General features: G+C 51.8%; 9 protein-coding genes across 9 annotated transcripts; 3 read left to right on the top strand and 6 right to left on the bottom strand.

Annotated features, from left to right (window-relative positions):
- Positions 1-260: 260 nt before the first annotated feature.
- On the bottom strand, positions 261-1,091 carry CGCS363_v008204 (uncharacterized protein; the record flags this gene model as incomplete). Its single annotated transcript, XM_036640053.1, has 1 exon — positions 261-1,091. One exon carries the CDS (start codon positions 1,089-1,091, stop codon positions 261-263), a length of 831 nt encoding a protein of 276 aa, XP_036494364.1.
- A 1,093-nt stretch (positions 1,092-2,184) lies between these two features.
- Positions 2,185-4,218, top strand: CGCS363_v008205 (E3 ubiquitin-protein ligase RNF216; the record flags this gene model as incomplete). The annotated part of the gene is made up of 1 exon (XM_036640054.1): positions 2,185-4,218. The coding sequence occupies one exon, from the start codon at positions 2,185-2,187 to the stop codon at positions 4,216-4,218; it is 2,034 nt and encodes a 677-aa protein (XP_036494365.1).
- Positions 4,219-4,686: 468 nt separating this feature from the next.
- On the bottom strand, positions 4,687-7,850 carry fox-2 (Peroxisomal hydratase-dehydrogenase-epimerase; the record flags this gene model as incomplete). Its single annotated transcript, XM_036640055.1, has 8 exons — positions 4,687-4,975; positions 5,039-5,652; positions 5,750-6,172; positions 6,228-6,636; positions 6,686-7,073; positions 7,135-7,224; positions 7,282-7,618; positions 7,692-7,850. 8 exons carry the CDS (start codon positions 7,848-7,850, stop codon positions 4,687-4,689), a joined length of 2,709 nt encoding a protein of 902 aa, XP_036494484.1.
- Positions 7,851-9,341: 1,491 nt separating this feature from the next.
- Positions 9,342-10,244, bottom strand: CGCS363_v008207 (uncharacterized protein; the record flags this gene model as incomplete). Its single annotated transcript, XM_036640056.1, has 1 exon — positions 9,342-10,244. One exon carries the CDS (start codon positions 10,242-10,244, stop codon positions 9,342-9,344), a length of 903 nt encoding a protein of 300 aa, XP_036494366.1.
- Positions 10,245-12,438: 2,194 nt separating this feature from the next.
- CGCS363_v008208 (Uncharacterized protein) lies at positions 12,439-15,689 on the bottom strand (the record flags this gene model as incomplete). Its single annotated transcript, XM_036640057.1, has 6 exons — positions 12,439-13,478; positions 13,529-14,812; positions 14,878-14,968; positions 15,069-15,350; positions 15,407-15,496; positions 15,561-15,689. 6 exons carry the CDS (start codon positions 15,687-15,689, stop codon positions 12,439-12,441), a joined length of 2,916 nt encoding a protein of 971 aa, XP_036494362.1.
- A 1,274-nt stretch (positions 15,690-16,963) lies between these two features.
- Positions 16,964-17,418, top strand: sme1 (Small nuclear ribonucleoprotein E; the record flags this gene model as incomplete). Its single annotated transcript, XM_036640058.1, has 4 exons — positions 16,964-17,037; positions 17,094-17,160; positions 17,216-17,309; positions 17,363-17,418. 4 exons carry the CDS (start codon positions 16,964-16,966, stop codon positions 17,416-17,418), a joined length of 291 nt encoding a protein of 96 aa, XP_036494363.1.
- Positions 17,419-17,526: 108 nt separating this feature from the next.
- Y106G6E.4 (putative 5-formyltetrahydrofolate cyclo-ligase) lies at positions 17,527-18,319 on the bottom strand (the record flags this gene model as incomplete). The annotated part of the gene is made up of 2 exons (XM_036640059.1): positions 17,527-18,176; positions 18,226-18,319. 2 exons carry the CDS (start codon positions 18,317-18,319, stop codon positions 17,527-17,529), a joined length of 744 nt encoding a protein of 247 aa, XP_036495243.1.
- A 2,221-nt stretch (positions 18,320-20,540) lies between these two features.
- FAA1 (Long-chain-fatty-acid--CoA ligase 1) lies at positions 20,541-22,757 on the top strand (the record flags this gene model as incomplete). Its single annotated transcript, XM_036640060.1, has 3 exons — positions 20,541-21,411; positions 21,466-22,601; positions 22,665-22,757. The coding sequence occupies 3 exons, from the start codon at positions 20,541-20,543 to the stop codon at positions 22,755-22,757; spliced, it is 2,100 nt and encodes a 699-aa protein (XP_036495242.1).
- A 633-nt stretch (positions 22,758-23,390) lies between these two features.
- On the bottom strand, positions 23,391-27,361 carry ncs1 (Calcium-binding protein NCS-1; the record flags this gene model as incomplete). Its single annotated transcript, XM_036640061.1, has 6 exons — positions 23,391-23,570; positions 23,672-23,967; positions 24,111-24,196; positions 26,526-26,608; positions 26,690-27,214; positions 27,293-27,361. 6 exons carry the CDS (start codon positions 27,359-27,361, stop codon positions 23,391-23,393), a joined length of 1,239 nt encoding a protein of 412 aa, XP_036495223.1.
- Positions 27,362-27,719: the final 358 nt, after the last annotated feature.

Consider the following 27,719-nt stretch of genomic DNA (forward strand, 5'->3'; position numbering starts at 1 on the left):
AAGCATCAACAACGCGTTTCAGCCGTTATACAGGCAAAATTGATATGTATACGTAGCTACCGACGAAAACAATGGACGACGGTATATTTTTTGTGTTCTGGTGCGCTTGTGGCTAACCTTTTGGCAATCTTGTTGGCTACAATCATGGATTTGATGATTGACCATCATATGACGACACGATTAAGATCTATTGCGCGCGAACGCACGATGAAAATTTGGATTGCTTGCTGATGTTCAATATTGGCAGCAAATCCTCCCTTTTATAGTTCGATATCGTCAAATATATGCTCTGTCCCATCAAAGTTGACGAACGAATGGCGGAAATGGCCCTCGATCTGGGGTAGACGATACCCAATCTCCATAGCGCAGTCACGTAGATATTCCATGAAATCCCGAGTGTCATTCTCATCGTTGTTCCACTTCGAATACGTCTTCCTGATGTATCGCTTTAGATCGCCGAAGTACTCTTCGATGGGGTTGAAGTCTGGTGAATACGGAGGCAGAAACTCGAGATGGACACCTGATACCCGGCATAAACCCTCGATTTCAGGTATACGATGGCAGGAGAGGTTATCCATAACGATGACAGAGTTTGGCTCTGGAAAACGCCCACATTTCGGGATAAGGCACTCCTGTAGCCAACGAAAGAACCCATCGCCGTCAGTCGTACCATAATACGTAGTCAAGTGTAGGATACCGCTCAACGTGAGGGCTGGCAGGATCTGTACGCGAGAGTTCTGAAACCGATCAATCTCTGCAGTTCGAAACGCAGCAAGCCCTTTCGGCGCCCATCCAGTCCTCCGTATCCCAGTATCCTTATTGACGCCGGATTCGTCGACGAATACCAGCTGGTCGGGGCGATATCGTCGTATACGGTACAAGTACTCGTATCGTAGTTCGTCACTTCGCTGAGCAGCAATAATCTTGGACTTCTTGTTCGTCCAGCCAGCTGAGTTTAACTGTCGACTGATTGCAGAACGACTGATCTGGATCTCGAAGGCTTCAAATAGGAAATCTTGCATCTCTTCAAGAGATAGATCGCTGCGGTACTGCAGTAGTTCAAGAAGCTCTGTACGATGCCATATTTCCATCTTTTGTCGACTCTGGCGGCACCTCTTATATCTCTGCACTTCGCCAGTGATATTACGTCGTGATCTATGTCGTCGAATCGTTCGTTCGGTACAGCCAACGATACTTGCCAGCTCGTGGGTCTTTTGGTCTTCGAATGGCAGTATCATCGCGATCGTCGATAGCTGTAGATTCGATATTCTGGGCGCCATTGTATCGTCGTCGTCGCCCGGCGTCTTTCTCGATGTATCTGATATAATAAACCACGGACATGTACTGACCAGCGGCAAACTGTAAGTAACAGGGCACAATCTATACAGCAGTAGACTCTTGCTCAATATCGTGAACAAGCTGAGCTATCAGGAGAGTCATTAATCCTGTTGACTGCCAAAGCATTTGCTCTGAAGAACCGTATCAAGCCCCTTGGTATGCTTATATATTACTCAGAGCCATACAAACCGTATGCTGAGTAGATATATAAAGTCATACAGCAGGTCTCTTCTTCTGTTCCTCAGCAAATGTCATCTTGATCTCTCATGACGAAAATAGACCTTTTGTTGGTCGAATGGTATGGGGATGAGGTGACTAGCTGGGTTGGCAATGCCTCGATGGGTAGATTGACTGCTACGGAAGCATGAAATACACACCTTATGTCTCTATCGTGTAGTTATACGTTTGAATACTACTGGGACTATAGTGATTGACGGCAATTGAGGTGTTGGTGATGACTTTGACGCGTTTTGCGTGCGATGCAGAGAAATGCGCGTCACAGCGTAAAATTGGCTTTTTTTCATGTTTTTGCATAAGCGGGGAAAAAAAAGGGGGGCGGACGCTGTCAACGCAACGGAGTGTAACTCTTGTCAACAGTCCTCATGCCCCTCTCCTAACTCTTTACCTCTACACCTTGCTTCCACGACGACTGCGTGGCTCGACAACCCCTCAGCTGTGTCCATGCCGCGCGCGGTTGGCATATTGCCCTCAGTCGCACCGCATCAATCTGCTCTGATCCCAACGTCAATGCAACTTCGTTGACACCTACTTCGTCGGTCCGATTCAACCGCGTCGCAGTACTGCTTTCGCGCCATGCAAAGCCCACCACGGCCATGAGCAATCGAAATGGGCTTCACGACCTTCCTCGGCTCCTCCACCGAACGACTGCATTCCCCTCGCACAAAGCCTTCGACTCCTTCATCCACCGACAAAGTCGACAACACTCTGAATGTAGACTCGGACGTGACCGCGGACACCACCTCTCACAATGGTTACATCTACGACGAATCACACCTGTGCAGTCTGCCAGCCGACTGCCCCGATATACGCGAACTTAATAACAGTTTGGTGGCCCTGGCCGCCGTGTTTCCCGACGTCCAGATCCAGGTTTTCCGCGAAATGCTTTCCAACTTCGACCAAGAGTCCAGGCTTGCCGTAGTTGCCGACGCCCTTCTGAAAAACCGTGTCGCCTGGGTCAAAGGTCGCTGGAGAGTCGCCAGTCATCAGCGCACAGAGCCCCAACGGCATGAAAAAGACCTAGGAGAATCAGAAAACCTGCTGGTTCCTCGTGTCGAAACATTTCGAGCCTCTGACTACAAGCAGGCCGTTCAAGCCTTGGCCTGGCACGAGTTCAAGGGTCTCTCGAGATCCACTATCAACGCTGTCCTTGCGGAATCCAACTATTCATATCTCGAAGCACGTAAAATCCTCGTGTCTCTCTCGTCGAAGTCCTGGCGTTTTACCATATCCTCTCTTTTCCTCCGGAGGAAGCCTGTGGCATCTGTCGACGCCGAGAACCATCCCCTAGTAGTCTGGAAGTCAACCGGACAGGGCGCTATCGTGCCGTCTCTCAAAGCTACGGGAAATGCCGAACTGGACAGCGAATTGTATCGTAATCTAATCCAACCACTGAAGGAGAGGGCCAGGCAAACGCAGGAGGGAAAAGACCACGGTTATGCCATTCTACTGAATAACGAACAGGCCGAGGAGGTTCACGCCTATCACGAATGTGCTTGCTGCTTTACCGAGTCCACCTTCGAGGAATTCACCAACTGCAATGCGGATGGCCACATGCTATGCTTTCGTTGCGTTCAACATTCCATCAAAGAGGCTGTTTTTGGCCAGGGTTGGCACAGCAGCATCGATATAGATTCCGGCACGCTCAGATGCCTGGCGGTCGAAGGGGACGGATGCTCTGGCTGTATCCCGTACGATCACATGCGCCGCGCAATGCTAGAGGAGAGGAAAGGAGCAGAAATCCTCCACAAGCTCGACCAACGTTTGGCGGAAAACAACCTGCTGGCATCGAACTTACCGCTCATCCGGTGTCCATTCTGCGAATATGCCGAAGTTGATGACATTTACCTGCCGGCTGACGAGACACGATTACGCACTAGGCTTGACAGCCTTCTTGGCCTTTTACTAATTTTTCTTTGCATCCTAACGGTGCCCTTCATTCTCCCCATAGTATTACTCTCATCAGTCGTCTGTCTCTTGGTCAGCACCGAGCGCACGTTGGGCGACTACCTTGTGATTCAATGGAAACTCGCTCTCGGTCGCCATCGAAGGCGGCGTCGCGGACTGAAGTTTACTTGTCAGAACCCTGATTGCAACAAGAATTCTTGTCTATGCTGCTCCAAGGCGTGGACAGACATTCACGTGTGCAACGAGTCATCCTTGGTTGCGCTGCGTACACAAGTGGAGCAGGCCATGAGCATGGCCATCAAACGAGTCTGCCCGCGTTGCCATACGTCCTTCGTCAAGAACTCAGGCTGTAACAAACTTACCTGCCCTTGCGGATACAAGATGTGTTACGTATGCCGCAAGGACATCGGGGGCATGAACGGCGAGGGCGAAGGTTACCGGCATTTCTGTGATCACTTCAGGCCCGATGGCGACCCGCGACCATGCACTGAGTGCACGAGGTGCAATTTATGGGAGAGTGAGGATACGGACTTCGTGCTGAGGCAGGCGAAGGAGGAGGCCGAGGCCAAGTGGCGGGAGACGGAGAACCGGGAGTTGAGTGGTGCAGAGAAGGCTTTTCTGGAGACGGGCTTCGCTAGGAATGGAGTCTCGTCGGTCGAAAGTTACATCAAGAACGGACGATTGCCGACCTTGGCCGAAGTGTGCGACTTTATAGTCGAAACCAGCTTCGTCTGACGGCCGGCCAGTGGTTTACAGATCAACTACATTGTTGCCTGGTTAGACAAGCTCCTCAAGAACACCACTTCCGTGGTTTGAGCCGAGACAGGGCGACTTGAAGTTCAATTGCTGTCCCACTTTTGGCTTGCAGAAGCACATCTGGCCGTCGTGATGCACAAACGGCACCTTCTGCCAGCCAGCCGTCCCAAGCGGGATGCCCGATAGGGGCTGGGATCATCAAAACGTCCGTATCGACTCGCTATGATAGAATTATTGGCACCAAGTACTACTTTGTAATAGGGAAACAGGCTAAATCTGAATGCATTGCATCGATTTCCTGATAACATGTATCACGACGAAGAGAAGACACGTGATGTCACTGATTAATTGTACATGAATTTACGTGTCAAACCACGAACTTAGGTCCATTTCTACGAAGCCTGCCGGAGTTCCAACTGGCAACTACACCGAGCAAATCCGAATACGCTAGATCTTGCCCTTATCGGCCAATAGCTCTGCTGCGGCGCCGCCGATGGCGAGCTTGCCCGTCTCCTTCACCTTGGTCTGAAAGATGACCTTACTGCCGTCTTTCCACATTTCCGTAACCAGAGTTTGGCCAGGAATTACGGTGCCAGCAAAACGCACCTTAACGTTCTTGATGGGGCCGAAACGCTCATAGACGGCCTTCCCGGCGATGCCAAAGAAGCATAAGCCATGAAGGATGGGGGCTTTGAAACCTCCCATCTTGGCAAAAGCTGGGTCGACGTGCAGAGGACTACGACCGAACAAATTAGGGTGAACTCGACAAGAAAAGGGCAATCTTAGGCGGCAAACGTACTTGTAGTCGCCGCTCAGTCGGTACAATGCAGCCTGCTCCTCGGTTGTCTTTTCCTCAATGACGACGTCAGGATGCCTAGAGGGAGGCTTGTTTGCAGCGGTGCTGGCTCCGCGGTCAGCTGGTTTCTTCTGGCCGCCAAAGCCACCACAGCCTCTCAAAAACACTGTCATCTCGTTGTAGAAGATGGGCTCCTTGGTCTCTGCATTGACAGTCGTGATGCCGTTCTTGACGATGGCAGCGTTACCCTTGTCAACTACCTCGAGCAGCTTCCCGTACGATACGAGCTTCGCCGTTGTGGGTATGGGATACTTCTTGATCTCAAGGTACTGCTCCCCGTGTAACAGCATCATTGGCGAAAAATTCGGAACGATATCGTCGAAGTTGTATGGCATTTCTGTTCCAAAGGGAGGTATGACTCCAAACGTCGGAATTACTTGGAAGTCATCAGCACCCTCGAAGACATACTTCAGCTGCTCGCGCTTGGCACCAATTCCCAAGTTGTAAAGCATGACGTCACGCTCTTCGTACTGGAATTCAGTGCCCTTTGGTTTGGCATTCATCGCGGCCTTGATGGCTTCGAGGTACTGCGATCCACTGCCAGACGATGCGTCTTGCTGTAACTCATGGTCAATAACTTGGGTTTTTTTTCTTAAGACTAGCGCTACTATACAACGTGTGCCGACAGCATCATCGGGAAGTGCAAAGTCATACCTTGTTGCTCTTGTTTTCCATGTTCGCCATGACCTTCTGAAGACCATCCTGTGTCTTTTCGGGATGGTCGGCGCGTCCATCCTCAAAGTTGCGAATCGCATCCCAGTGTTTCAGCACCTCCTCAGGTGTTAAAGGGACGTCGACCGGGAAGCCGTGGCCGCCGCTTCGTTGCCAGCGGGTCTGGCCAACCCAGCCACTGCCGACTTCGTATAGGCCGCCGGTAGGGTTCTTCGGCACTTTGTCACTGCAAAGGGCCAAAACAACTGGGGCGATGTAATCGGGCTTGAAGGCCTGGACCATCTCCTCGGGCATGATCGTCCTAGTCATGGCTGTACCAGCGTTGGGCGCGATGGTGTTGACGTAGATGTTGTACTTGTAGCCCTCAAGAGCCAGTGCGCGAGAGAAGCCCAAGATACCGCATTTCTGCGTGCCTGTCAGTCAAGTAACTTTACGCGTACGGGGATACAGGAACACGTACAGCAGCTGCGTAGTTTGCCTGGCCAAAGTTACCGTAAATACCCGAGGTAGACGTGGTGTTGATTACGCGACCATACTTCTGCTTCAGGAAGTAGGGCCAAGCAGCTTTGGTAACCTTGTATGTGCCACGGAGGTGTACGTTCAACACAGGGTCCCATAGACTGTCATCCATGTTGTTGAAAGCCTTGTCGCGGAGGATGCCTGCGTTATTGATAACAATATCAACCCGGCCAAAGGCATCGATGGCAGCTTTCACGACTGCGTCGCCGTCCTCAGCCGATGCCTTCACTCCGACAGCCTTTCCTCCGAGTTCCTTGATCTCGTTGACGACGTCGTCAGGATTCGCTAGGTCATTGACAACCACGGAGGCGCCATGCTTCGCAAACGCTAGACTGTAAGCGCGGCCAATACTGAGCCTTGTTAGCCAAGTCCAGCAGACGTAGGCATGAGGTAACTTACCCAGCACCTCCGCCGGTGACGAGTGCAACGCGGCCAGTGAAGTCCAGCTTTTCTCCCTGATCGTTAGGGCCCATCTTCATGGACTCCTCCAGAAGAGTCAAGAAATCATTGGGACCCGATGGATATTGAGGATTGGAAAAGTCGGTGGCCTGATCCCAGTTTTTCAGAACAGCTCCAGGAGTGTAGCTGTCGTCGGCCTTGAGCAACAAACCGTTGGATCTTTCCCAGCGCAACTTTGCCACATGGCCGCCTCCGACCTCAAAGATGGAGCCGTTCTCGTCCACGTTGTCTTTATGTACCAGGACAGCAACAAGGGGAACGACCCAGTCAGGCTTCAGGTTTTCCAAAACATCGGGCGGCATCACAGTCTGGGTCATCCTGCTGGCAGCTATCACACGACTTAGCGCGCCATCTCGCTAGAAACTCCGCTTATCCCACGTTGCACTTACCGATTGGTGCAATTACATTGGATAAGATATTGTACTTGGCACCCTCCTTGGCCAAGGTTTCAGTGAAGCCAACCATGGCGAGTTTGGCAGCTATGCAGCAGCTTAGTGTCAGATATCATAGATGTTGGGCCTTGCAACGAGGCTTACCCGAGTAGTTGGTCTGGCCGAAGCTGCCAAAAAGGCCAGCTGCTGATGCAGTGTTGATGACGCGGCCGTACTTTTGCTTCCTGAAATGGGGCCATGCTGCACGGGCACACTTGTAGGAACCCTTCACATGAACCTTCATAATCAAGTCCCAGTCTTCATCCTTTATGTTCTTAAAGCTAATGTCCCTCAAAATACCGGCGTTGTTGATGAGAATGTCGATGCGACCGAAGTTTTGGATAGCCGTCTCGATAATTTTGTCGCCATTCTCGACCGAGTCGTAGTTCGCAACAGCCTTGCCGCCGGCAGCCTTGATCTCGTCGACAACAACGTCGGCAGCCTGTACCCACCGTGATGTTAGCAACTTCCGAGCTATTGGCGGCGTGTGTCGTGATATCATCGTGACCACAAACCTTTGTCGAGTTGCCTTCGCCCTTGAAAGAGCCGCCTAGATCGTTCACAACGACACTGGCACCGCGGGAGCCGAAGAAGGTGGCATAAGCCTTGCCCAACCCGCCGCCAGCGCCCGTGACAACAACGACCTGGCCGTCGTAGCGTAGCTGACCAGCCATCTTATCTCTAGAGCTTTGGGGGCGCAATGAACCAACAGTCGGTTAGTGGTGTACTGGGGAAAGGTTTCGATTAACACAAACGCAGAAGAATGGATGGTAGCAAATGGACATGCGAGATGGGGAAATTGAGAAGTATAGGACTGGGATTTGGGCACTGCGAGAGGACGGGCGGATGGTTTTCTAACGTAGCACGTCCGGCAACTCTGAAAGAGCCAGCGTGACGGTTGCCGCAGACAGAGCCGAGGCAGCTTCTCTGACCGAAGCCGACAAATGGCGCTAGTCCGTAATAAGACAGAGACTGGATTCACATGCAACTTAGCCGTGGGTTTGGCGGAAGTCTCCATGAGGTCATGTGGAGAAAGAGACGTCTCCCCGCCCCCTCCCCATGTCACATGTCCCCAGATTTTGTAATTTCGACCAGTGACACGAGAGTATTCCGACGGGGCAACTGCGTAGTGTCCGTACATGAAGCGAACCTAGTACCAGTACCTAGGTATTACCGTAACCACCAGGCAGTAGGGTAGGCAAGACGCCGCACAGGTATGCGGGTAGATATGCAGTAGGTACCGCATGTTGCGCCTGGGGTCTTCCTCACCAAGAGCTGGATGGACCCAGCTACCTACAATTGACAACCAGCCTCCTGCCGAACAACACCAAGGTAATAGGATATCGACTCGTGCAGCCAGCAACCTAAATTGATTACCAAACCCAACCCCTGGATTCTCGGAACTATGATTCGGCACATGCGACGCAGTAATGCAGCGACGATGGACCGGTTGACTGGTTACGCCGCAGAAGACGTACAACACTTCCTCAATGTTTGGGAGAAATTCATCTCTGCAGCATCGTCCACCCTGTGATGCTTGGATGTTCACCATCCACTAACAATCTCCCTCCCCGGGGTTCGGCACACCTTCGGGACCTCTCAAGGCCTCTACTTGTGCCACAAGCCTGAGGCCTACTTGCTGCTGTTGCCGCCAATCTAAACATCATCTTGGGTCAGTCAAAGGAGAAACCTATGGCATGATGACCGATTCCATGGACATATTCATTCAGATTGATGCGGAGGATAATGAACGTGAAGACCTTGAGTGTTTTTTTTTTTTTTTTTTTTTTTTTTTGATAAATAACCCCCCATCATATGCGAGGTATTCTTCGACCCCATCGGAGGTGGTGTGTTGTCTTCGCAGCAAACCAGGGCATCAAATTCAGACTCGTCGTGGACAAAAACATGACAATGACGACACACGTAGCAGTATAATCAATGTTCTCTCTGATGACGTATTTTTTGGGTGCCAAAATTGATTAGAATACAGTATCGCGACGGCTCTTCCTGTCGCAGAAAGGTTCGTTTTCTCCCTAACTCCAATCGTGATAATCGTGACTCGTAACTCATAATAATTTTGTCATAGGAAAATATACTCTCCATGAACCTCATACTTGTGACCGTGGGAGAGAAAAAGTAGCTCAGAGGCAAGCTAGTGAATCGTTTCAGAATTCCTTATCCGCCAGCATGTCTTCGCCTTTGTGTTTGAATTGGTTCAATTTTTTGGCGATGCTCTCGGCCCGAAGACGAACAGCTTCCTCCCTGGTTGCAATTTCGTTTTCAAACTGTTCGACCATGTTTCGCTTGTTCTGACGGGCAACTTTCACTTTCTGGGTAATTTGGCTGAACTGTTCCAAAAACCAGTCGCCGGAGCGTTCCCAATCGCTAACTGGCATTTGCATGAAAAATTGCTTCTGGTCTGCTTCACGCTGGCCTTGGAAATGGTCAAGCTTTGCAGGCAGACTATCACCAGTGAGGGGACCGATTCCTTTCAAGGATTTCTTCGTTGGGTCATCGTCAAACGCTTGCTCACGCAGCTCAGAGTAGGTCATTCCTGCGAGCTCGTCATCAGCATAGTCGCAGCTGCCCCGGCGTCGCTTTTTTGTATTGTTTCGCTGAGTGCGACTGGGTGCCGGCAGAGGATTCTCCATGAGAGCTGGCTCTCGAGATAACGCCTTCTTTCGATTGGCTCGAGGAGTGCCATTATCGTCCTCGCTCAAAGGGTAGTCGCTCGCGAGGCTCCCCTCGACCTCGTCATCCAGTCCAAGATCGGCAGTGTGGCGAGTTGGCTGGGTTTGTCCAAGCTTTTCAACCCTTACGAGGTTGTTGTTGGGGATCTTGTACGTTGGGGAGTCCGAAAAGACTTCCTGGTCGTCCTCGTAGGCAGCAGGTGCATAAGACCTTCGTACAGTTGCGGGATGCAGTGCGAGTTTCACGGGACGTTGTGGTGAAGACGTATATGGTTCGCTGGAATAGACATCCTTTTGAGCTGCAGGTTCGACAGAGGCAGGATCATCGCTTTGAGCAGAAACCAGATCGGGGCCATCGTTCGAGGGTGCAACGCGCATGGCACCGTTCTTGCTGATCGTGTATGGTAGTTTGTCAACAGTCTGCAGCGGTGGAAGATTGCCCGTGGCGAAAGTAGGCGGTGGGGAGCGGAGTCGACTGTGAATGTCCATTACGGCGTCATATTTTTCGGACCGCTGAGTCGTAGGCGAGCCGAATTGGCTATCGATTTGTGATTCTGGCCAAAATGCGGACCTATCGCTGCTCTGGGAGCTGGCTCGCTGGTGATGGTGCCTTCGCGGTGAAGCATCAGGAGCGTTCGCGGCAGAGTGCACGCGCAGGGGCTGCATTGAAGACAATCCCGACTGAGGAGGCTGTCGGAGCATTGTCAGATGTGTAGCATGCGCTCTAGCAGATGCAAATGGTTTTGGGGCGGGAAGCTTCGTGGAGTCGGTGATTGCGTGACTTGAGATTTGATATGCCGGAGGTGTTGCGGAACGCCGTTCCACTTCGTGATTTCTGGCGAGGTTCGCAGCCCCATCGGGAAGAACGGAATCAGGGGAAGGGTTCCTGGCGTACTGGGCCATCCTGTTCGAGCCCAGATTCGGTGGCATGTTGCCAGTGACGTTGCGTCCGTCCCTACGCGCCGCCTGGTTTTGCTGGGTGTCAAATGTCGGGATCGGATGTCGGGGAAGAATTTTGCGGAAATAGTTGAGATTTGGTCATTGCAGATGACCACGATGGTCAACAAGCCGTGGGTTGAAAAGGACCGAGACACAATGAGGTGCCGGGCTTTCTTTTATCGAGAACTGTAGGCTGACGCAGCATCAACTCATATCCGGTGAGGAGGAAGGAGGTGTTGGATGCAGCAAGTAGTAGGGTTTAGCTACCGGACGCGTCAAGGTTCGCGTATTAATGGCCAAAGCGCGCTCAGATGGCATCGGGACAGGGGAGTACACCACCCCGCCACCCTTTAGTACCGAAGGTAGGTAAGGTAAAGTGTACACCTGTCGCAGCATCTTAAAGGTTAGCGTAGTACTTGCGGGGCTTCGTGCTTCGGTAAGCAGGCGCGTGAACCGTCGGTAAATTGGACTTTCGATACTCGTCGCATGATTATGCCACACGCACTCACCTTGGGGATCTCCCAACCACAATCCGTGAATGACGCCTCTGAGAATTCGGGCGAAAGTCGAAACTCCTTCGAAGGCGTAGGAGCGACTTACTAAGAGCCTTAATCTATTTCACTGCAGAACGACTAAGCCCGCCAGCCTGCATTGCCTAGGAGACATAGAAAGATGTAACCACTCCAGTTTGCGGTAGCCCCAGCTTGATATCTACTGCAATTTCTTTCAAAGCAGTATGGCCGATTGGCATGAACTCTGCCGGCGGCACCAAGCGAGGTTATTGAATGTATCTCGTCAGCGGTGTGACGTAGAATTGGCTTCTCTTCCGGTTATCGGGCCAAGCGGGCTTCCAGTAGCTTCTTGCTATCGTCGTCATTATCCATCTCTGGTACCTTAACTCACAATCCAGTAAATACATCCCTCGCCACTGTTTCCTGAATTCGCATGGCTGGAATGTCTGCACAACGGAGGCATCACATCATAAAGTAGAACACCAATTGACGTGGTGCTTGAGGAAGGCTGACCAGACGGAGGAAACTGTATCCGGCTTACCGCAGAGACAAAGTTTCAGCAACGTTCTATTACTATGCGGTCAGGTGCAGAAGGCGATCCTCAGATGTTGTGAATTATTTCGGTATTTTCCGGTTCCTCCATAGATCTAGTCTAGCAACCATCTTGGCTGGCAGGAAGCTGAGCATGCAGCTCTGCTAACCGCTACGCCACTTGCGCGCCTCACACGAATCGCTCGACTGCTTCTTCCGATCTATCCTCTTGTTCCCTATGGCGAAGCAATAATTTCGCCTCTTCCTGGGCAAATATCGTCACCTGCACAACCGCGCGTCCCGCTTACCAGTCATATTTACTGTCTCTTGGTCTTAGAACTTTCCGCTTGCCAAATCTGCAGCAGCTTCATTGCCAGCCGGATCGGCCGCAGCTCGAATCCAAACGCCGTAGCTCGCAGACGCATTATGAACAGGGTCTGACGGCAGGCAACGAAAACTGGTGTCGTTAGTTTGCCGATGCCCTTCACGCCTGTCCGTTGCAATCACAGGACCCATCCTTCCGGCCAACCTCTCACTCAGACTTTTGTTCTGGTGGTGCCAATGTTTTTGTGGCCGCCATCACCTGGTGTTTAGCCCGAAAAGTGGAAACGGGCCGCCTCAAGTTGGCCAAGACCCTCTCGGGGAGCTACATATCGCCGGCGGTAGGTGTTGGTGAAATCTTGCAGAAGCGCTCTCACTTGTCTGATTGCGCTAGGGTCATCACCGCCCAGGCGCTCCTTGATTTTAGTCATCAGTCGGTTTGCTTCGACTGGCGTGATTGTGCCCTGTGGCAGGAGATGGATGGTGCGCTCAACCCAAGTGGTCGTCTCGGCCGGGAATAGCTGGAACATTGCCAGAAGAACGCCGCTGCCATCTGCAAAGCAATCTCGGGGGAAGGTGATCATCATTCCTGCCATGACTTGCTTGACCAGTTTCTCACCGTGTGTGCTGAGCAACTTACTGACGACCTCGCGAATGTGAGCAGCAACATCTGGAGGGAGAACATCTGATGTTGCCGGGTTGTCGCCGCCGTATGTAAGGAGGTCGCGAAGGAAATGAAGCGTAGCCGAGAGAGGATCGCGTTGTTCCAATGTCAAAGCAAAGACGGCTGCTTCAAAGATCGGACCCAGGAGCTCCGAGGGTATCAGTCGTTGCGGGTAGTAAAGTAGCGCGTCAATCAGCAGTCGGAAAAAGTCCTCAATGACATCTGGCACCTCGCCCGGCTGAAGCTCGCTCATGACGCGCAGGAATGTCGTTGTCTGCGCCTCGAAGAAGGCGTATATGCTTTGCGTGATTTCCTGGTCCACGTGCTCCCGATCCTCCGAGAACTCTCGAAGTATAGCTGCCGTAACCCAGAGAAAGGCGCCTTGGCGAGAGGCTGAGAAGCCACTGGCCAGCTTGTTCGCCATCTCTGGCAAGAGCGGCGTCATAGCCGTTCTGTAAGAGATGATCATGTTGCGCCAGCACCGGCAAATTCTTTCACAAATGGGAACGAATCCCAGGAAATTGTCCAAGATCGTGGCAAGCACAGGGAAAACCTCTTGCCAGTACTTGACAGCGGGGTTCTCTTCCCCAGGTCCGACATATGGCACTACAATCTGCACAAATGTAGTGACGAGTTGAAGATGGTCTGGTATCATGTCAGCGGCGTGTTCATGGAAGTCTCAATTGCCAACCCACCAGCGAGTGCCAATTTGCCCTTGTCGTCAGTGGCGAGATTGGCTTTGTTCATCAAACGTTGAACGAGTGGATCGCAGTAGAGCTTAAGAAGTTTGTAAATCTCAGCAGGCGGTTGGACAGCAACAACACTGGCCACTCCCTCTGTGATTTCCTCCTGACTCATATCGGGAAGTTTGTCGAGTATTTGATCGTAAAATGTTTGCATCTGGAGTACTTGCCCACTGAGGAGCTGCTTGCAGTCAGTGCAGAAATATTTGATGGCCATAGCTGCCGCCCTTACAACCTCTTTTGAGTCTGTCTGGAACGAGGTTACGATGTAATTGAATTGCGGCTCGAGATATTCGGGGTGGGCCGTCGTCCATTCCGTATATCGCCCGAGGACCATGATAGTGGCAAAACGGAGCTTCTCATGGCTAGGGATCTGGACGAGTAACGGCATCAACTGCGGAAGAACAATGTTCTCGTCCTTTTCGACCATCTGTCCCATTGCCCGCATCGCAAATAGCGGAGCCTCTAGCTCTTGCCAATGTGGAACGGAAGTTGCTGTGGCTTGACCGGCGTACTTATGCATCCAAAGCTTGATAGCCTCAAGAACCTTAGTAAGGCAGTCTGTCACGCCCATTACTTCGCACGAGTCCTTGAGAGTGTCGCCCATTTGATGTCGGAATTCGCGGAATCTTTCCTCCTGCTCCCGATCACCATCAAACAAGTCAGTTTCGTCTGTCGATTCTGACTGGGGGTATTCCAAGTGCTTCAGAAGTATATCCACGAGTTTGGAATAAACGTCGACAAGCTCCAATCTCGCCTGAATGTAACGTTCCAGTGTCAAGTACTGCTTGAGCTCATACCAGAACTGGAAGGTGTGCTCAATCACATCTCTGTCCTTGTCTCTGGCGGCACATTCCAAGACTGAATCGACAAGAGACCGGAAGTGTCCCGGCTCGCGGGCAATAGCTACAACCCATGCCTCTGCAGCCAGAGCGAAGATCTTGGTCAGGGACTTGTATACTTCCGTATCTTCCTCGTTGACAACAGCCTCGATCCTGGGACGGAGAGCAATAACGCGAGGCAGGAGAGCTTGTATCGTGTCGAGATTGTCGTCGACGTCTCTCGTCTCCCGGAAAATTGTGCAGAGACATTCTGCGGCCTCCTGCGAAGCCTGATCGTTGCCCACAGCGTTGAAGATAACGTCGAGAAGAGGGGACTTGACAACATTGCTGACGGGAACCTCACGCAGCCAAGATGTAATACACTCCATTAACTGGGGGTTTTGAGCAGCAGAGGCTGCATGAATGACTCATCAGCGTGGGTTCTAAAATGTGTATCGTGTATACGGCTTTAGGACGTACCAGATGATTGGGAGTAGTTGATAAGCAGTTGCACGACCTGGTCCGTATTGTCACCCAGCAATTCCCTGGTCCGCTGGGAAAGCTCTTCTTCCTGTCATTGCCAATTAGACTCTGATCCCTGTTGATATAGGCCCATCAAAACCACGCCGCTGGAAGTAGAAGGCCGGTCGGTGTTTCCGTGATCCACGTACAGTTAAGGTGATTTTGCGGCCTTCGGTCACCTCCTCGGGCAGCACGCGCAGAAAGTCGAGAATGGCGGCGTGGCTCTCAACGCTGTCCCCGAGAGATGATACTACCGTGGGAAGAACATCCTTCCAGTCCTTCATCTGCACTGCCAGTGTCGCCAGACACACGCAGAGCTGAACTCGTATGGGTTTGGGGCCGGGAGCGAAGTGCTTCAAAAGGAGCAGGATTTGGTCTCGCAGCGCAGGTAGCTCTGTTTCCGATACTTGCGTCGTCAAGTCGTAAGTAATCTGTACAGAGTCATGATCAGCTCACTATTTCAAGAAAGACCACTTGAATGTTCTACCTTTCCGCGCAAAGTAATAGCCGCAAAGAGCTTGGCCTCGGGCTCTGCGTCGGACTGAAGGATGCCAATGATGGTGCCCCATGCATCTTTCTATAAACATTGTTAGCAGAGAAGTAAGCCGGTGACAGCTGCCTCGGAATTGTGGTAGTCTGACAGATTTCTGGAAACGTTCCAGGTAGGCGTGCGCCTTCTTCTTTGTCTCTTGCTCGCCACCGCGCATGGTCACCATCGCCGACAAGACGTCGTTGGGCGCGAAGGCCTCTTGAATCCCGTTGGTGGCCATACTTCAGACGTCTAGCGATGTCGCAAGTGTCAATCGGCTGTTTGATGAGGCGGGGAACGGATATGTGGTCGAGAGAATGTGGCAGCAAAACCGCATATGACGTCGTGCGGAAGGACCGCAGGTGCCGCAGAAGGGGTAAGCGATGAAAGATTAGGTTGCAACTCGGCTCTCGTTTCTTTTGAGGCGAAAGGAGCGTTGGGCCAGTGAGGTGGCAATTGGGAGGCTATCAAAGCAATGCGGCGACGTCCAAAATGGGCGGATGGAGGGGGTGGAGGGAGGTCGCGAAAGGAAAATAAAACGTCAGTCAGGCTGGCGGGACAGCAGGCGGGTCCAGAGACAACCTAGGTAGGTACCTTAGGAATCCGACCTGACTAGGTGTCTAAAGCCGGCTACCTAGGCTGTCCCCTCCCCCCTACCCTACCCTATGCCTATCCGCACCTTACCTTAGGTACCTAGGTAAGGTAGGCACTCCGTAACCTAGCACCTGCCTACCTACCTACTTAGATAGGGATATAGATACACTGGTAAAATACAAGTATGGTTACCTGCATACAGTACATCAGTGTAACGCATATAAAAATCGCTGAGGCACACCTAAAGGTTTGGTAGTGAGCGCCTCACATAATGTACCTATCCGTAGCTGCGCCGACAGCATGTCCTCTCGTACCTTACCTTGGATGCCTAGCATTTCATTCCCTGGAGCTTTCAGTGTAGGCAGGTATACTACTTACCTTACCTGCTTACTTACTGGAGATTCTCGAGTTGTTTGCAACGAGCAATCGCCGCGGCACTATTCGAGTCGTTAGAAAGATCTTTAGAGTTGTCCGTAACACCTTTCAATGCCCAGTTAAGTGCTGTGAGGCGCCGCCGGCTTAGGCAACCAAACCCGGATGAGCAGAGTGGCCGGGGAAGGATGGATTGCACTCGGCTGGCAGGTCCCGTACGGGTCCATCCATGGATCCAATGGATGCGTCCAGAGTGCCCGGGCCCGGGCGGGCAGTACCTTAGACCGGATGGAACATCATTTTGCCAGCCCCACCTAAATTCTAGCAAACCGCGGGAACCACCCACACCTGTAACTGACTGAGCAAGGCCGAGAGTCGCGCACCCTCATCGCGCCCCAGCTGCGAAGAAGGTGCTCGCCGACAACTTGCTCCGCCACAACACACTCGACGAAGCCGAACGCGAACGACAGACAGCATTTGCCGCTGTTCCACATTGTAAAATATCCGAACTCATAAGCGTTGCTCGACCTTTCTCCCACACAACTAAATATGTCAGGACGCGGCGGCGGTGGTGGTCGCAGAGTACTGCTTCCTCCCATCAACTTCATCTTCAGACTCCTTCAGTATGTCGCTGCACAAGTCAGACCCTATGCGTACCGACAAGCTAAAACTTTTACAGGCAGCACACGACCGTTCAGATTTGGCTGTACGAGCAGCTTTCGATTCGAATCGAAGGCAAGATCAGGGTGCGGCGAGTCGTTGAGATTCTATCAAGAAGCGCTGTACTGACTTCGATCACAGGGCTTTGACGAGTTCATGAACCTTGTCATTGATGATGCAGTCGAGGTCAAGCAGGTCACAAAGACAAACCCGGAGGAATCACGGCGGCCATTGGGTGAGTGCCGAAGCTGGTGTCAGGCATCCTGTTAAGCTAACAACATTGGACAGGTCAAATATTGCTGAAGGGTGACAATGTCTCGCTGATTCAGAGTGTCTCGGAATAGAGAGCGATCATGTCGAAGGAACCACATTGCGATGACGGGCCTTGCACACGGATGATAAGAAGAAAAAAGTTTGATACCACGAATTTATCAACATGATGCGGCGGACTGTCAGCGGTTTTTGAAGCTTTCCGCCGGCCTCCTAACCTCCCCGCTGCCGAGGACCACGCCATCGAGCGGCTGGTCGTGTTGTGCGACGGGAACTGTGCTATCTGAAGGCTGGGAGAGAAATTGCTCCGATAGAGCCAGGCCATAGAGCATCAGAGGCTTTGTCGCTACTGACGAAATGTTGTTGTACTTCGCAGCGTAACGTCGAATAAAGAGGTCATAAAATCCCTTGCCATGGCCTAGTCTTCGCAGCGAACCTGACTGGGGGTCAATGTCAAAAGCAACTCCTGGGAGCAGCATAAGGTCCAAGAAAGAGGATTCTGGGGATTCGGCTCCATGCTCACCCAGGACGCGTTGTCTCTGGTCGATGGTGGCCGGGTCAATGCTGGGAATGCCCCATTTGTCCGGCTGCAGCGACTCGTAGTCTTGAAGATCGCGCAAACGGACCATGTCCATGACCCTGGGCGGCGTCTCCTCGGAAGAGAAAGGTGATTTGTGAAGATACGGGACGTAAACTTGCTTTCCGGATGACAAGGCATGGCGCACAATGTCGTCCGTCTGTATCTCGCCGGACGACATGGAGAGGAAAACGCTGACCCTCTGTGCCTCCACATAAGGTTTAAATGTCTTCAGAGTTTCGCAGACAGTCCGGCCTTTTGGCGAAGCTGAGCACGTGCGTTCCAAAAGAGGTGAGCAGCTTACTTTGTATGTTGATGGACTCATGAGCTACGCCAGCTAGCCTGTCCCTCATGACAGACCGCAGCTGCTTCTTGGCAGCCACTAGCGCGGAGCCCATTGTGATTTGTTACCGTTCCCTCGAACGTCTAGGGAGCGGATGTATGGAAAGAAGTTCTCTGGGTCTCCTGGCATCGGCTTGGTTCCAACTGTGAACGTTATGCGTTAGTTAAAGATGAACGAAGCATGCCGTCGAGAGGGCTTCAAGTGGGGTCTAATTCGAGCGTCTTACCTTACTGACGTTCCGTGCGTTCTTAGGCGACATACATACCTATTATCGATGATTCACATGCGGGCAAGCGGGGCGTTATCAGTCGGTGACTGCACCACAGCGATGGTCTAGGGAGATATGTAATAAATGCAGCATGCAAGTAGAAGGTACAGCGGGGAAACGTATTGTATGCAGCAGTGTTGCAACGACAATCCGCATTTACAAGCATTACCTACGTGAAAAAGAGACAAACAGTATCTGGCGTAGATTCATCAAAAAACACATGCTAATGTGTGTGATAGTGGCTGTGTCGGAGGCCACGCGACAACCTCGTTGGGCGAAACAGTAAGTTCTCCATTGCTGGTGTATTGGTGGTGGCTCTCAGCAAGCCATGCTCTGAAAGGGTTTGTCAACCAAACCACGCCAAGTCTATTGGACTCCGGAACCGCACGTACGGATACTTTGGTGCATGTTAATGCGCCAAGAGGCTTGTTGCTTGGCTGGACGTGAAGAAGCCGACACAGGACAGCTCAGTCACATATGGATTGCGAGGCTAAGACGCGGGGGAAAGCGTTGGGGCAGGCGAGGAGGGCCGGCCAGAAGCATTACTGGCAACGCGCCAACCCAATTGCCAAGGCGTGGCATTCCGCTACCTTGCTTTACGACTACTCCGACGGCCTCAATAGGCTTGGATCTGTTGTTGGTGACGGTATCCCACGACGAATTCTGGCCTTAATTTCCCCGGGCTGCAGGACTTGAGGGGGACAGGGCGGGCGCATTTCCTCTCTCGACGCGAAGACAAGCAACTCCGTGGTGGAGGGAGGGGGTACAATTTGTTTTTTGTGTTGTGGTGAACCAAAGACGACATGGGAAAACCCAAGAGCTCCAGCCCTTGAGAGGGATGTACTGCATCGTCTATCCGCCGAAATCCGTTCACTAACGCTGCCAGGCGTAACTCAATCCATGCGCAGATTTGACAGGAATGTGGATTCATCCAGTGTCTTGCAGTACCCTACCTTGCCTACTTGGTACCTTTTTGGCCAGCGAGTTACGACGCCATTCCAGGTTCATGTAGTACTCTTCAGATAAGGCGTACGCCCACGAAACAAGGGGACCGTCCGGTCTACTATGCAATATACTACCCCGCAAAGGCGCGTCGCTGCGCTGCGGTGCATCATCTGTGTCGCCGCTGTGCCTGTACCCGTACGTAGCTGCGTGAGGGAGGGAAGCTTCGCGATTGAAGGCTCCAGGTACTTCGTGAAATACATAGATCCTTCCCTTCACTCTCTGGTTCATACTTTCAAAGCACCCAAGCAAATGCGTACGCGATGGCGTTTGTTTGTGGTGTAGGTTCATTACTCTAAGGCACCTACTGTGGCGCGACGAGTGTTTCCATTCCGAGGCACCTGCCTTACCTTATCCATGGGTGGATGTAGGTACCTAGGTAGTCGATACTGCGGTTGGCAGGCAGGTACACGTGAGGTTCCTACTGTACCTTACCTAGCCAGCGGCTGCAGTGATCCATTGGAAAGCACAGCAGTCGCGGGACGCTCCATAGGTAGGCAGGTGCCTAGGTATCTTAAGTACAGTCCAGCAGGAGGTAGAGTACAAACCCGACCTGACTTTCACACTATGCCTAGCTAGACCTGGAGCTTGAGCCACACTTTTGTGGAGATCCACTCGCCCTTTCAAAGCAAGTTGGAAGAAGAGCCAAGAAAACCCCCCAGAAGCTCCCACGAGCGTGTCCGGCGTCTCTTAACGGCACCTTTTGCCTTCCCTTCCCATTGCCTGTTCCTTCTCGCCATCCGACCAACAAATACCCCGACCACCCCCTTCCTTAGCTGCTTTCCTACGCAGGCCTCCTTCCAACGCCAAACTCCACAATCTGAACATCTTCAGCTTCTACCAAGCGCTCACGGCGTCCTCCTCCAAGAAACCTACTGTCGCCCACCTCGACCCGTCGCTTCCGTCCGCGCCGTCCACGTCTTGTTCTCAAGCTCCCGAAGGCAGCGACTGCGCTCAGCCATAATACTCTTTCAGGTAACCAATAACCTAGACGCTCACTTTAGCAATGGCTTCGCCGCCAAAGTCCAAGTACGACATTCTGCCCAGGATGCAGGTCAAGGGCCCATTCTCCGTCCCCTCGCCTGGTGCAATTCCGAAAGAGGGGGAGACGTTACCTCGTCGCCTACCCCAGGCTGTTCCCGACCTGATCACCCTTCCCGGAGGCAACATCACCACCACATACGAGCTAGTCAAGTCAAGCGCCGAGAAGTACGGGAACGCAAAGTGCCTGGGTTCCCGCAAGCTCATCACCACCCACCGCGAGTCAAAAAAGATCAAGAAGATGGTGGATGGTGAGGAGCAAGAGGTCAGCAAAGACTGGACCTACTTCGAGCTGAGCCCTTACGAGTACATCACCTACCACGAGTACGAAAAACTCACCCTCCAGCTCGGCTCTGGCCTGCGCAAGTTAGGCATGACCAAGGGCGATCGCGTCCACATCTACGCTGCCACCAGTGCGCACTGGCTAGCCATGTCCCATGCCGCCGCTTCTCAGTCCATGCCTGTCGTGACTGCCTATGACACTCTAGGCGAGCAAGGTCTGAGATACTCAATGGTTGCTACCGCCGCCAAGGCCATCTTCCTTGACCCTCATCTTCTCCCTACACTCGTGAATGTCCTCAACGATGCCAAGGACATCCGCTACGTTATCTGGAACAACCAGAACCAGGCTCAGCAGGCACACGTCGACCAGCTCAAGTCTGCACACCCTCAAACCACTATCCTTAGCTTCGATGACCTGAGAAAGCTTGGCCAAGACAACACAATCGATCCTGTTCCTCCTACTGCCGAGGACTTGTGCTGTATTATGTATACTTCGGGCTCGACTGGCACTCCAAAGGGTGTCCCCTTGAAGCATAAGGCTGTCGTTGCCTCCGGTATGTTCCCAATCTAGATCTCGAGATCATCTTGATGACTGAAATTCGTTCCAGTTGCCGGTGTCAGTGTCGTCGTGCAGCCACACATTGGACCTGGCGATGGTCTTCTGACGTACCTCCCACTCGCCCATATCCTTGAATTTGTTTTCGAGAATGCCTGTCTCTACTGGGGGTCGACCATGGGCTACGGCAACCCCAAGACATTGTCCGATACTTCGGTCCGAAACTGTGCCGGCGATATCAGAGAGTTTAAGCCCTCCGTCATGGTCGGCGTCCCTGCGGTCTGGGAGACGGTCAAGAAGGGCATCATCGCAAAGGTCAATGCTAGCGGCGCGGTTGTCAAGACGCTCTTCTGGAATGCCTTGGCTACGAAGACGAGCCTAATGAATGCGGGCCTCCCGGGATCTAGCATCGTTGATACTGTGTTCTTGAAGAAATTGAAAGAAGCGACTGGTGGACGCCTCAAGCTTTGCATGAACGGAGGTGGACCCATTGCCAAAGAAACTCAGCATTTCATTTCCATGGCCATTGCGCCTATGATCATAGGATACGGTCTTACCGAGACTACTGCCATGGGCTGTCTCATGAACCCATTGGAGTGGAACGTCAACAATATGGGAGCCATGCCTGCGTCAATTGAAGTCAAGCTGGTTGACTTCGCGGAGGCTGGCTACTTCGCTCACAATAAGCCGAACCCTCAGGGCGAGGTGTGGATCCGCGGCCCGTCGGTCATGGAAGAGTACTGGGACAACCCTAAGGAGACTAAAGAGGCTATCACGGAAGATGGCTGGTTCAAGACAGGCGACATCGGTGAGTTTGACGGCAACGGCCACCTCAGGCTCATCGACCGAAAGAAGAACTTGGTCAAGACTTTGAACGGCGAATACATTGCCCTTGAGAAGCTGGAATCCATTTATCGTGCGTCCGCACTTGTGGCCAACATTTGTGTGTATGCCGATGCCCAGAAGGCGAAGCCTATTGCGATCATTGTTCCTGCCGAGCCTGCTTTGATGAAGCTGGCAGAGAGCATCGGGATCAAGGGCACCTCTTTGGAAGGACTCGTACATGACCGGAAACTGCAGAGCGCCGTTCTCAAGGAGTTACAGAGCGCCGGCCGACAGGGTGGTCTTTCTGGCATCGAGATCATTGAGGGGGTTGTCTTGTCCGACGAGGAATGGACACCCCAGAACGTGAGTTTACATAACTGACCCGGGCTGTCTCGATATTTCTTGGATGGCTAACATCTCTCGCAGGACTTGGTTACAGCAGCCCAAAAACTGCAGCGCAAGAAGATTTTGGAGAAGTACAAGACTGAGGTGGTCAAGGCGTACGGCTCATCCAGCTAGTCAAACACCTATATGCTTGTTTTCAGGTCGAGTTCACGTTCTCTGGGACTTGTTATTTGTCAAGGTCTTTGTTTTTTTTTCGCTTTTTTTCTTCTTCCACAGGTTGGGTTGGACTTCGAAACGCTTGATATCCAGGAGTACAGTGTACACGATTCGACTGAATAACACTCAATAACAATCGAGGCCCTTGTTTTCAATCAAACCCAATTAATGCAATTCATATTTCACACTCACAGGTAGGGCTCAGGCTCTTGCAGAACTATAACGGAGCAAGTGCTGGAATTCCGGGGTTTTCGCATGCAAGCTGCTGCTGCCCGGGATGGCCCGGGCTGTTTTCAAGGCTGTCTTTCCGACTCGGGACTGCCGGGCAGACGGTAATTATCTTGAGGACTGCCGGTTCTGGCCACCATCTGTACTGGGTTTCCGACGGACCCAGCGGCCCTGGGTCCAGCAATCAGGTGGAGCGTGTTGGTCAAGATGATATTGTGAGACACTACACGGCAAAATCACTGGAATCCCATTCCTGCCTGGCCTCGGGTAGGAAAAAAATGATAATAATCGCACTTTGTCTCGCACAGCTCGCCTAGCCCGCAAAACACCGCAATACCTTCCAAAACATGGCGAAAGCTCCACTTACACCAGGCCATCGTACAGAGACAGGGCGGATACGATGGTCTCATCACGTTTGCTACCCTCCTTGAATTCTTCCATGTCGAGACTACCGTTCTCGTCCTTGTCCATCATGCGAAAAATCTTCCGTACCCGCTTCTCGGGGGTATCTTCGTCCTCAGGAAGCTTAACCATGGAGCCAACCTAGTTCCGAGATTGTCAGCGGGCAAAATGGGACAGGCCGAGCTGTTTTCCTGAGAGGAGGGTACGGGATGAGAATGGGACCGGCACCATCGCAAACTGACCATCTTGTAAATCGCCTCGACGATCTTAAGCATTTCGTCGTAGCTAATCTTCCCGTCGCCATCGATATCATACAGCTGGAAAGCCCAGTCGAGTTTGTCCTCCATTTTTCCGCGGCTCGTAACGCTTAGAGCGCAAATGAACTCCTTGAAGTCGATGCTTCCTGACTTGTCGCTGTCGAAGACGTTGAAAACGTAGTCTGCAAATGAACTTGGATCGCCAAACGGGAAGAACTGTCTGTAAATCTTCTGAAACTCCTCCTTAGTGAGCATGCCCGACGGACAGTCCTTGAGAAAGCCTGGGTTGCTGGTCAGAACCGTTTGTTCTTGGAAAGTTCGCGATGCGCCCCGAGGAAACAGGGGAGGAAACGAGGAGATGTTTTCCGGGCAATTCGTGATTCGCCTTGCGCGCGATGAATTTTGGGGACTGTGACCAACGTACCCTTGTACCATTGTTGCAACTCCTTCTTATCGAAATGGGTCGACTTCTGCAGTTCAGCAAGCTGCTCTTGGGAAAGCTTGGACTGGCTGTACAACAGCTTGTCAGCCCATGTCTCGGATGATCTCAATCCACGCAGGTGCTGGAGTCCTCGCTATAAGGTCCGCAGGGTGGGATTCCGTGCCGATGATGGTGACAGAACAGGGAAGGACGGAGGACAACGGCACTGTCCGGTGGGTGGCGATCGACTCACGATTTGCCCATGGCTATTTGAAAGCCTTAGCAGCCGAGAACAAGGCGCAGCGAGAGATGTCCTAAAGATGCAGGAGGGGAGTCAAGGATCGTGCGAGCGGGCGGTGCGCGATAGGCTTCAGTTGGCAGTGAGTCTGTCGCAAAGAGGGATCGTGTGTGAGAATGATTAGCGTCGGCGGTTGCGGAGGTGGTGGCCGGCTCGGCGTCAGGTTGTCGGCGCGACAAAAGAGGTGAAAACAGGGTGTCCAGGATGAGCGCAAGGAGGCTCTTCCGTTTGTTGGCCAAGGCAAGTGACGAGGACGGCGCGTAGACGAAGACGAGGAGGACGGCGAGGCTGGATACAGGCAAATAAGGTGATGGTGGTAGTTGACACAAGCGGGGGAGGGGAAAGAAATAAAGCCCCAGGATGCTTGGGGGACGGGACACTGGAGGCGACCAACCCAGCCAGGCGGGGGACCAGACCTGACGACCTGACGGGAACTGAGGGTTGAGGCCGGGAACTCTAGGTACCTAAGGTAGGTAGGTAAGGTAAGCTGAGGTGGCGGCGATAGGAGGGGCGGGTACCCTGTAACGAGGAAGCTGTAGCAGAGTAGATGCTGTGCCCGGCCTGCTGGGCAGGCAGTCAGCGAGGCGAGAATGAGGTGGAGATACCTGTCATGAAGGGGCTTTCATCTTCTACCCTTTGAGCCTAGCCATATCTAATTTATAGAGGTTTACGCTATACTATAAAAATTCTATTTATACTTTAATAGATACTTACTATATATTATAATATTATTTATAATAACTAAGAAAGCTTTAATCTAAGTTTATAAGAATATTATTAATAACTTTAATAACTTATAGATAACTTACTATATAAAATTATATAAAAAGAAGAATATAGGTTTATTCTTCCTTTACTTATTAACTATCCCTAATAAGATTAACTTATTATAATTAAACTTATTAAAATACTTATTACTAAATTAGTAAATTAAAAAATAAAATAAAAAGTTAACTTTATTACTTTTATAAAAAAGTATAAATAATACTTCTAAATTATAATTAATAATATAAATTTTAATATTAGATTTTTAAATAAATTTAGGAATAAATACTACTACTAAATATTTATTTATTAAATTACTATATACTTTTTCTCTAAATTTAGTAATATTAAAAGTATTAATATTTATAAAAAAAACTATTAAAGCTAAGAGAAGTAAAGGGAGAAAGGAAAAGGGGGGGGGGGGTTATAAGGGTAGCCTACGTACTAGCAGAGTTTCCAAAAAGTACACTTTAATACACTATGTCACTTCACAGTGAAATGAAGGGGCTTTCAACGCTGTGGGTGAAGTAGCTATCCACCTATCCCAGGTGAGGTTGCCTGCTACCTACCTCACCTCAAGTACCTAGGTACTAAGGTAGGTAAGTAGGTACGTGAGGCAGGCATGATTTGAGGCTACCCGCCTTCCCCCCCCCCCCCCCCTTTTTTTTTTTTTGTTCTTTCATACGCGCTGCCGCTGGCGACTGCGCCGCAGCAAAAGAGCGAGCTGGTCACTGTGGCCGGTGTCATTCGACCAATATGGTGGAGGCAGCCCGACAGTTTCGATGACACTGCGCGGCTCGTCAACTATTGTTGAACTGCTAGGACGGTGACGGTGACGGTGACGGAACTGCATGCGTGTGCCACCAGCCACACTGCGCTTGGATATCTGCTCAGCGGCATGTATTGGAGCCTCGAAACATTCGCACAAGTGGGGGTTATCTTTTCTACGACGGCGAAAGTACTAGGCACGCTACTTTAGAGCAGAAGGCGAAGAAAAAAGAGCCGTCAGAACCCTCCAATGACGTTACCTCGGGCTTCCAAATGCTGAACGGGGCCCGCTCCTTCCACCAAAATGCGGCTTGTCCCACTCGACGTCCAAGTTGCCAAGCGGCCTCCGACAACACAGCCCGCTACTTGGGTGCGTAGGAACGTGTGGTAGTCTGCCAATGGTAGGAGACAGGACGTCAGCTTGGCTCCTTCCCAATGAACAGTGACCTGGACAGTCTGCCCCAATCTACATATGTCTTCATGCAAAAGGCAATTCCTTAGGCATCCCTTGATCATCGCACGAAGAAAACCGCCACCAGCTTCTGTGTGTGGGGATGAAGAACCACCGGAACAGTATCACGACGAACCACGGCAGCGCTGGCCACCACGCATATATTCCGTCTTCGAACGACTTGTCTCGGTTTGTGAGAAGAAGCGGGATCGTTGTTGTCTGCAATTAAGCCATCACGTCAGCCATCCAGTTGCACGTCTGTGCCGAGGTGGAGGGGAACAAGACCGTAATTGTACATACCTTAAGCGCCGGGTCGTTGCTCTTGCTAAGCAGCTCTTTCATGAGTCTCTCAAACCACTCGTCCCATTCGACATCATATTCTCCAAGCTTCAGCAACGTGTCAATTTCGTCACTCAAGTGCTGCCGAAGGCCTGGCATGAACGAGTCAATGATGCCCTTGAGCTTCACTCCGCTGTACGCCTCCTCGCCCTCCCCTTCCCCCTTTTGCACTTTCTCCAAATAGCTCAGGTACTCATGCAATCCGCCAGTGAAGGCCTCATGTTGGGCGATGTTGGTTTCCATGAGCCCCGGTGCTTCTGCCATCTTCTCGATTGCCGGGAACACATCCCTCTCCTCAGTGTGATGGTGTTCCTCCACCATCTTTGCCCACTCTATGGCGTACGAAACAAAGTCCTGGACGTCGTTCGGCGACTTCTCTACGTTGATGCACTGCAGGTAGACCGTGTTGATGATGCGGATGATCATGTTGTGGATAATGATCATGTCTTCGGCCATGCGCCTGGCTCCGGTGGTCTTCACACCTTTCTAACCGGGCACAGAATGTTAACCCAAGTTCGACGATTGCCAAGCGCTCACCACAGCAAAGAGTCTCTGTAGACATACCTGAGATCCTACACGAGCACTGCTGATGAGGGCAAAGGGCCCATCGGCCCATGGCTTTTGGCCAGTCATGCTGATCGGATAGTATAATCAAAACTCGACTCTTTTCGCAAATGTTGATGGTAGAAATGCCGTCAGCTAACGAGGAGATGGCAAGATGACCTACGTATGCTCATACATCCGAACAAAGACTGCAAGCGAGCAGGAGCTGCCCGGGCCATATTTTAACTGTTCCTCGAGACTTGGACTGTCAAGCCTAGTTTCCTTTCCATGAGCGGCTGACGAGACAGGATTTTGAGTGCTGACGATAGCACCGAACGCGGCAAGACGAGCCGGGTTGATGGCCCGTCTGAGATTGCTGCCACGCCTCGGCCCCTTTTCACCCAACGCCTGTCAACCTATCGTTGTCTTTGGATTGTCAGGATTTGCC

This window comes from Colletotrichum siamense (assembly GCF_013390195.1).
Source record: "Colletotrichum siamense strain Cg363 chromosome Unknown KSG_Cg363_contig05, whole genome shotgun sequence".
Classification (NCBI taxonomy): Eukaryota; Fungi; Ascomycota; class Sordariomycetes; order Glomerellales; family Glomerellaceae; genus Colletotrichum; species Colletotrichum siamense.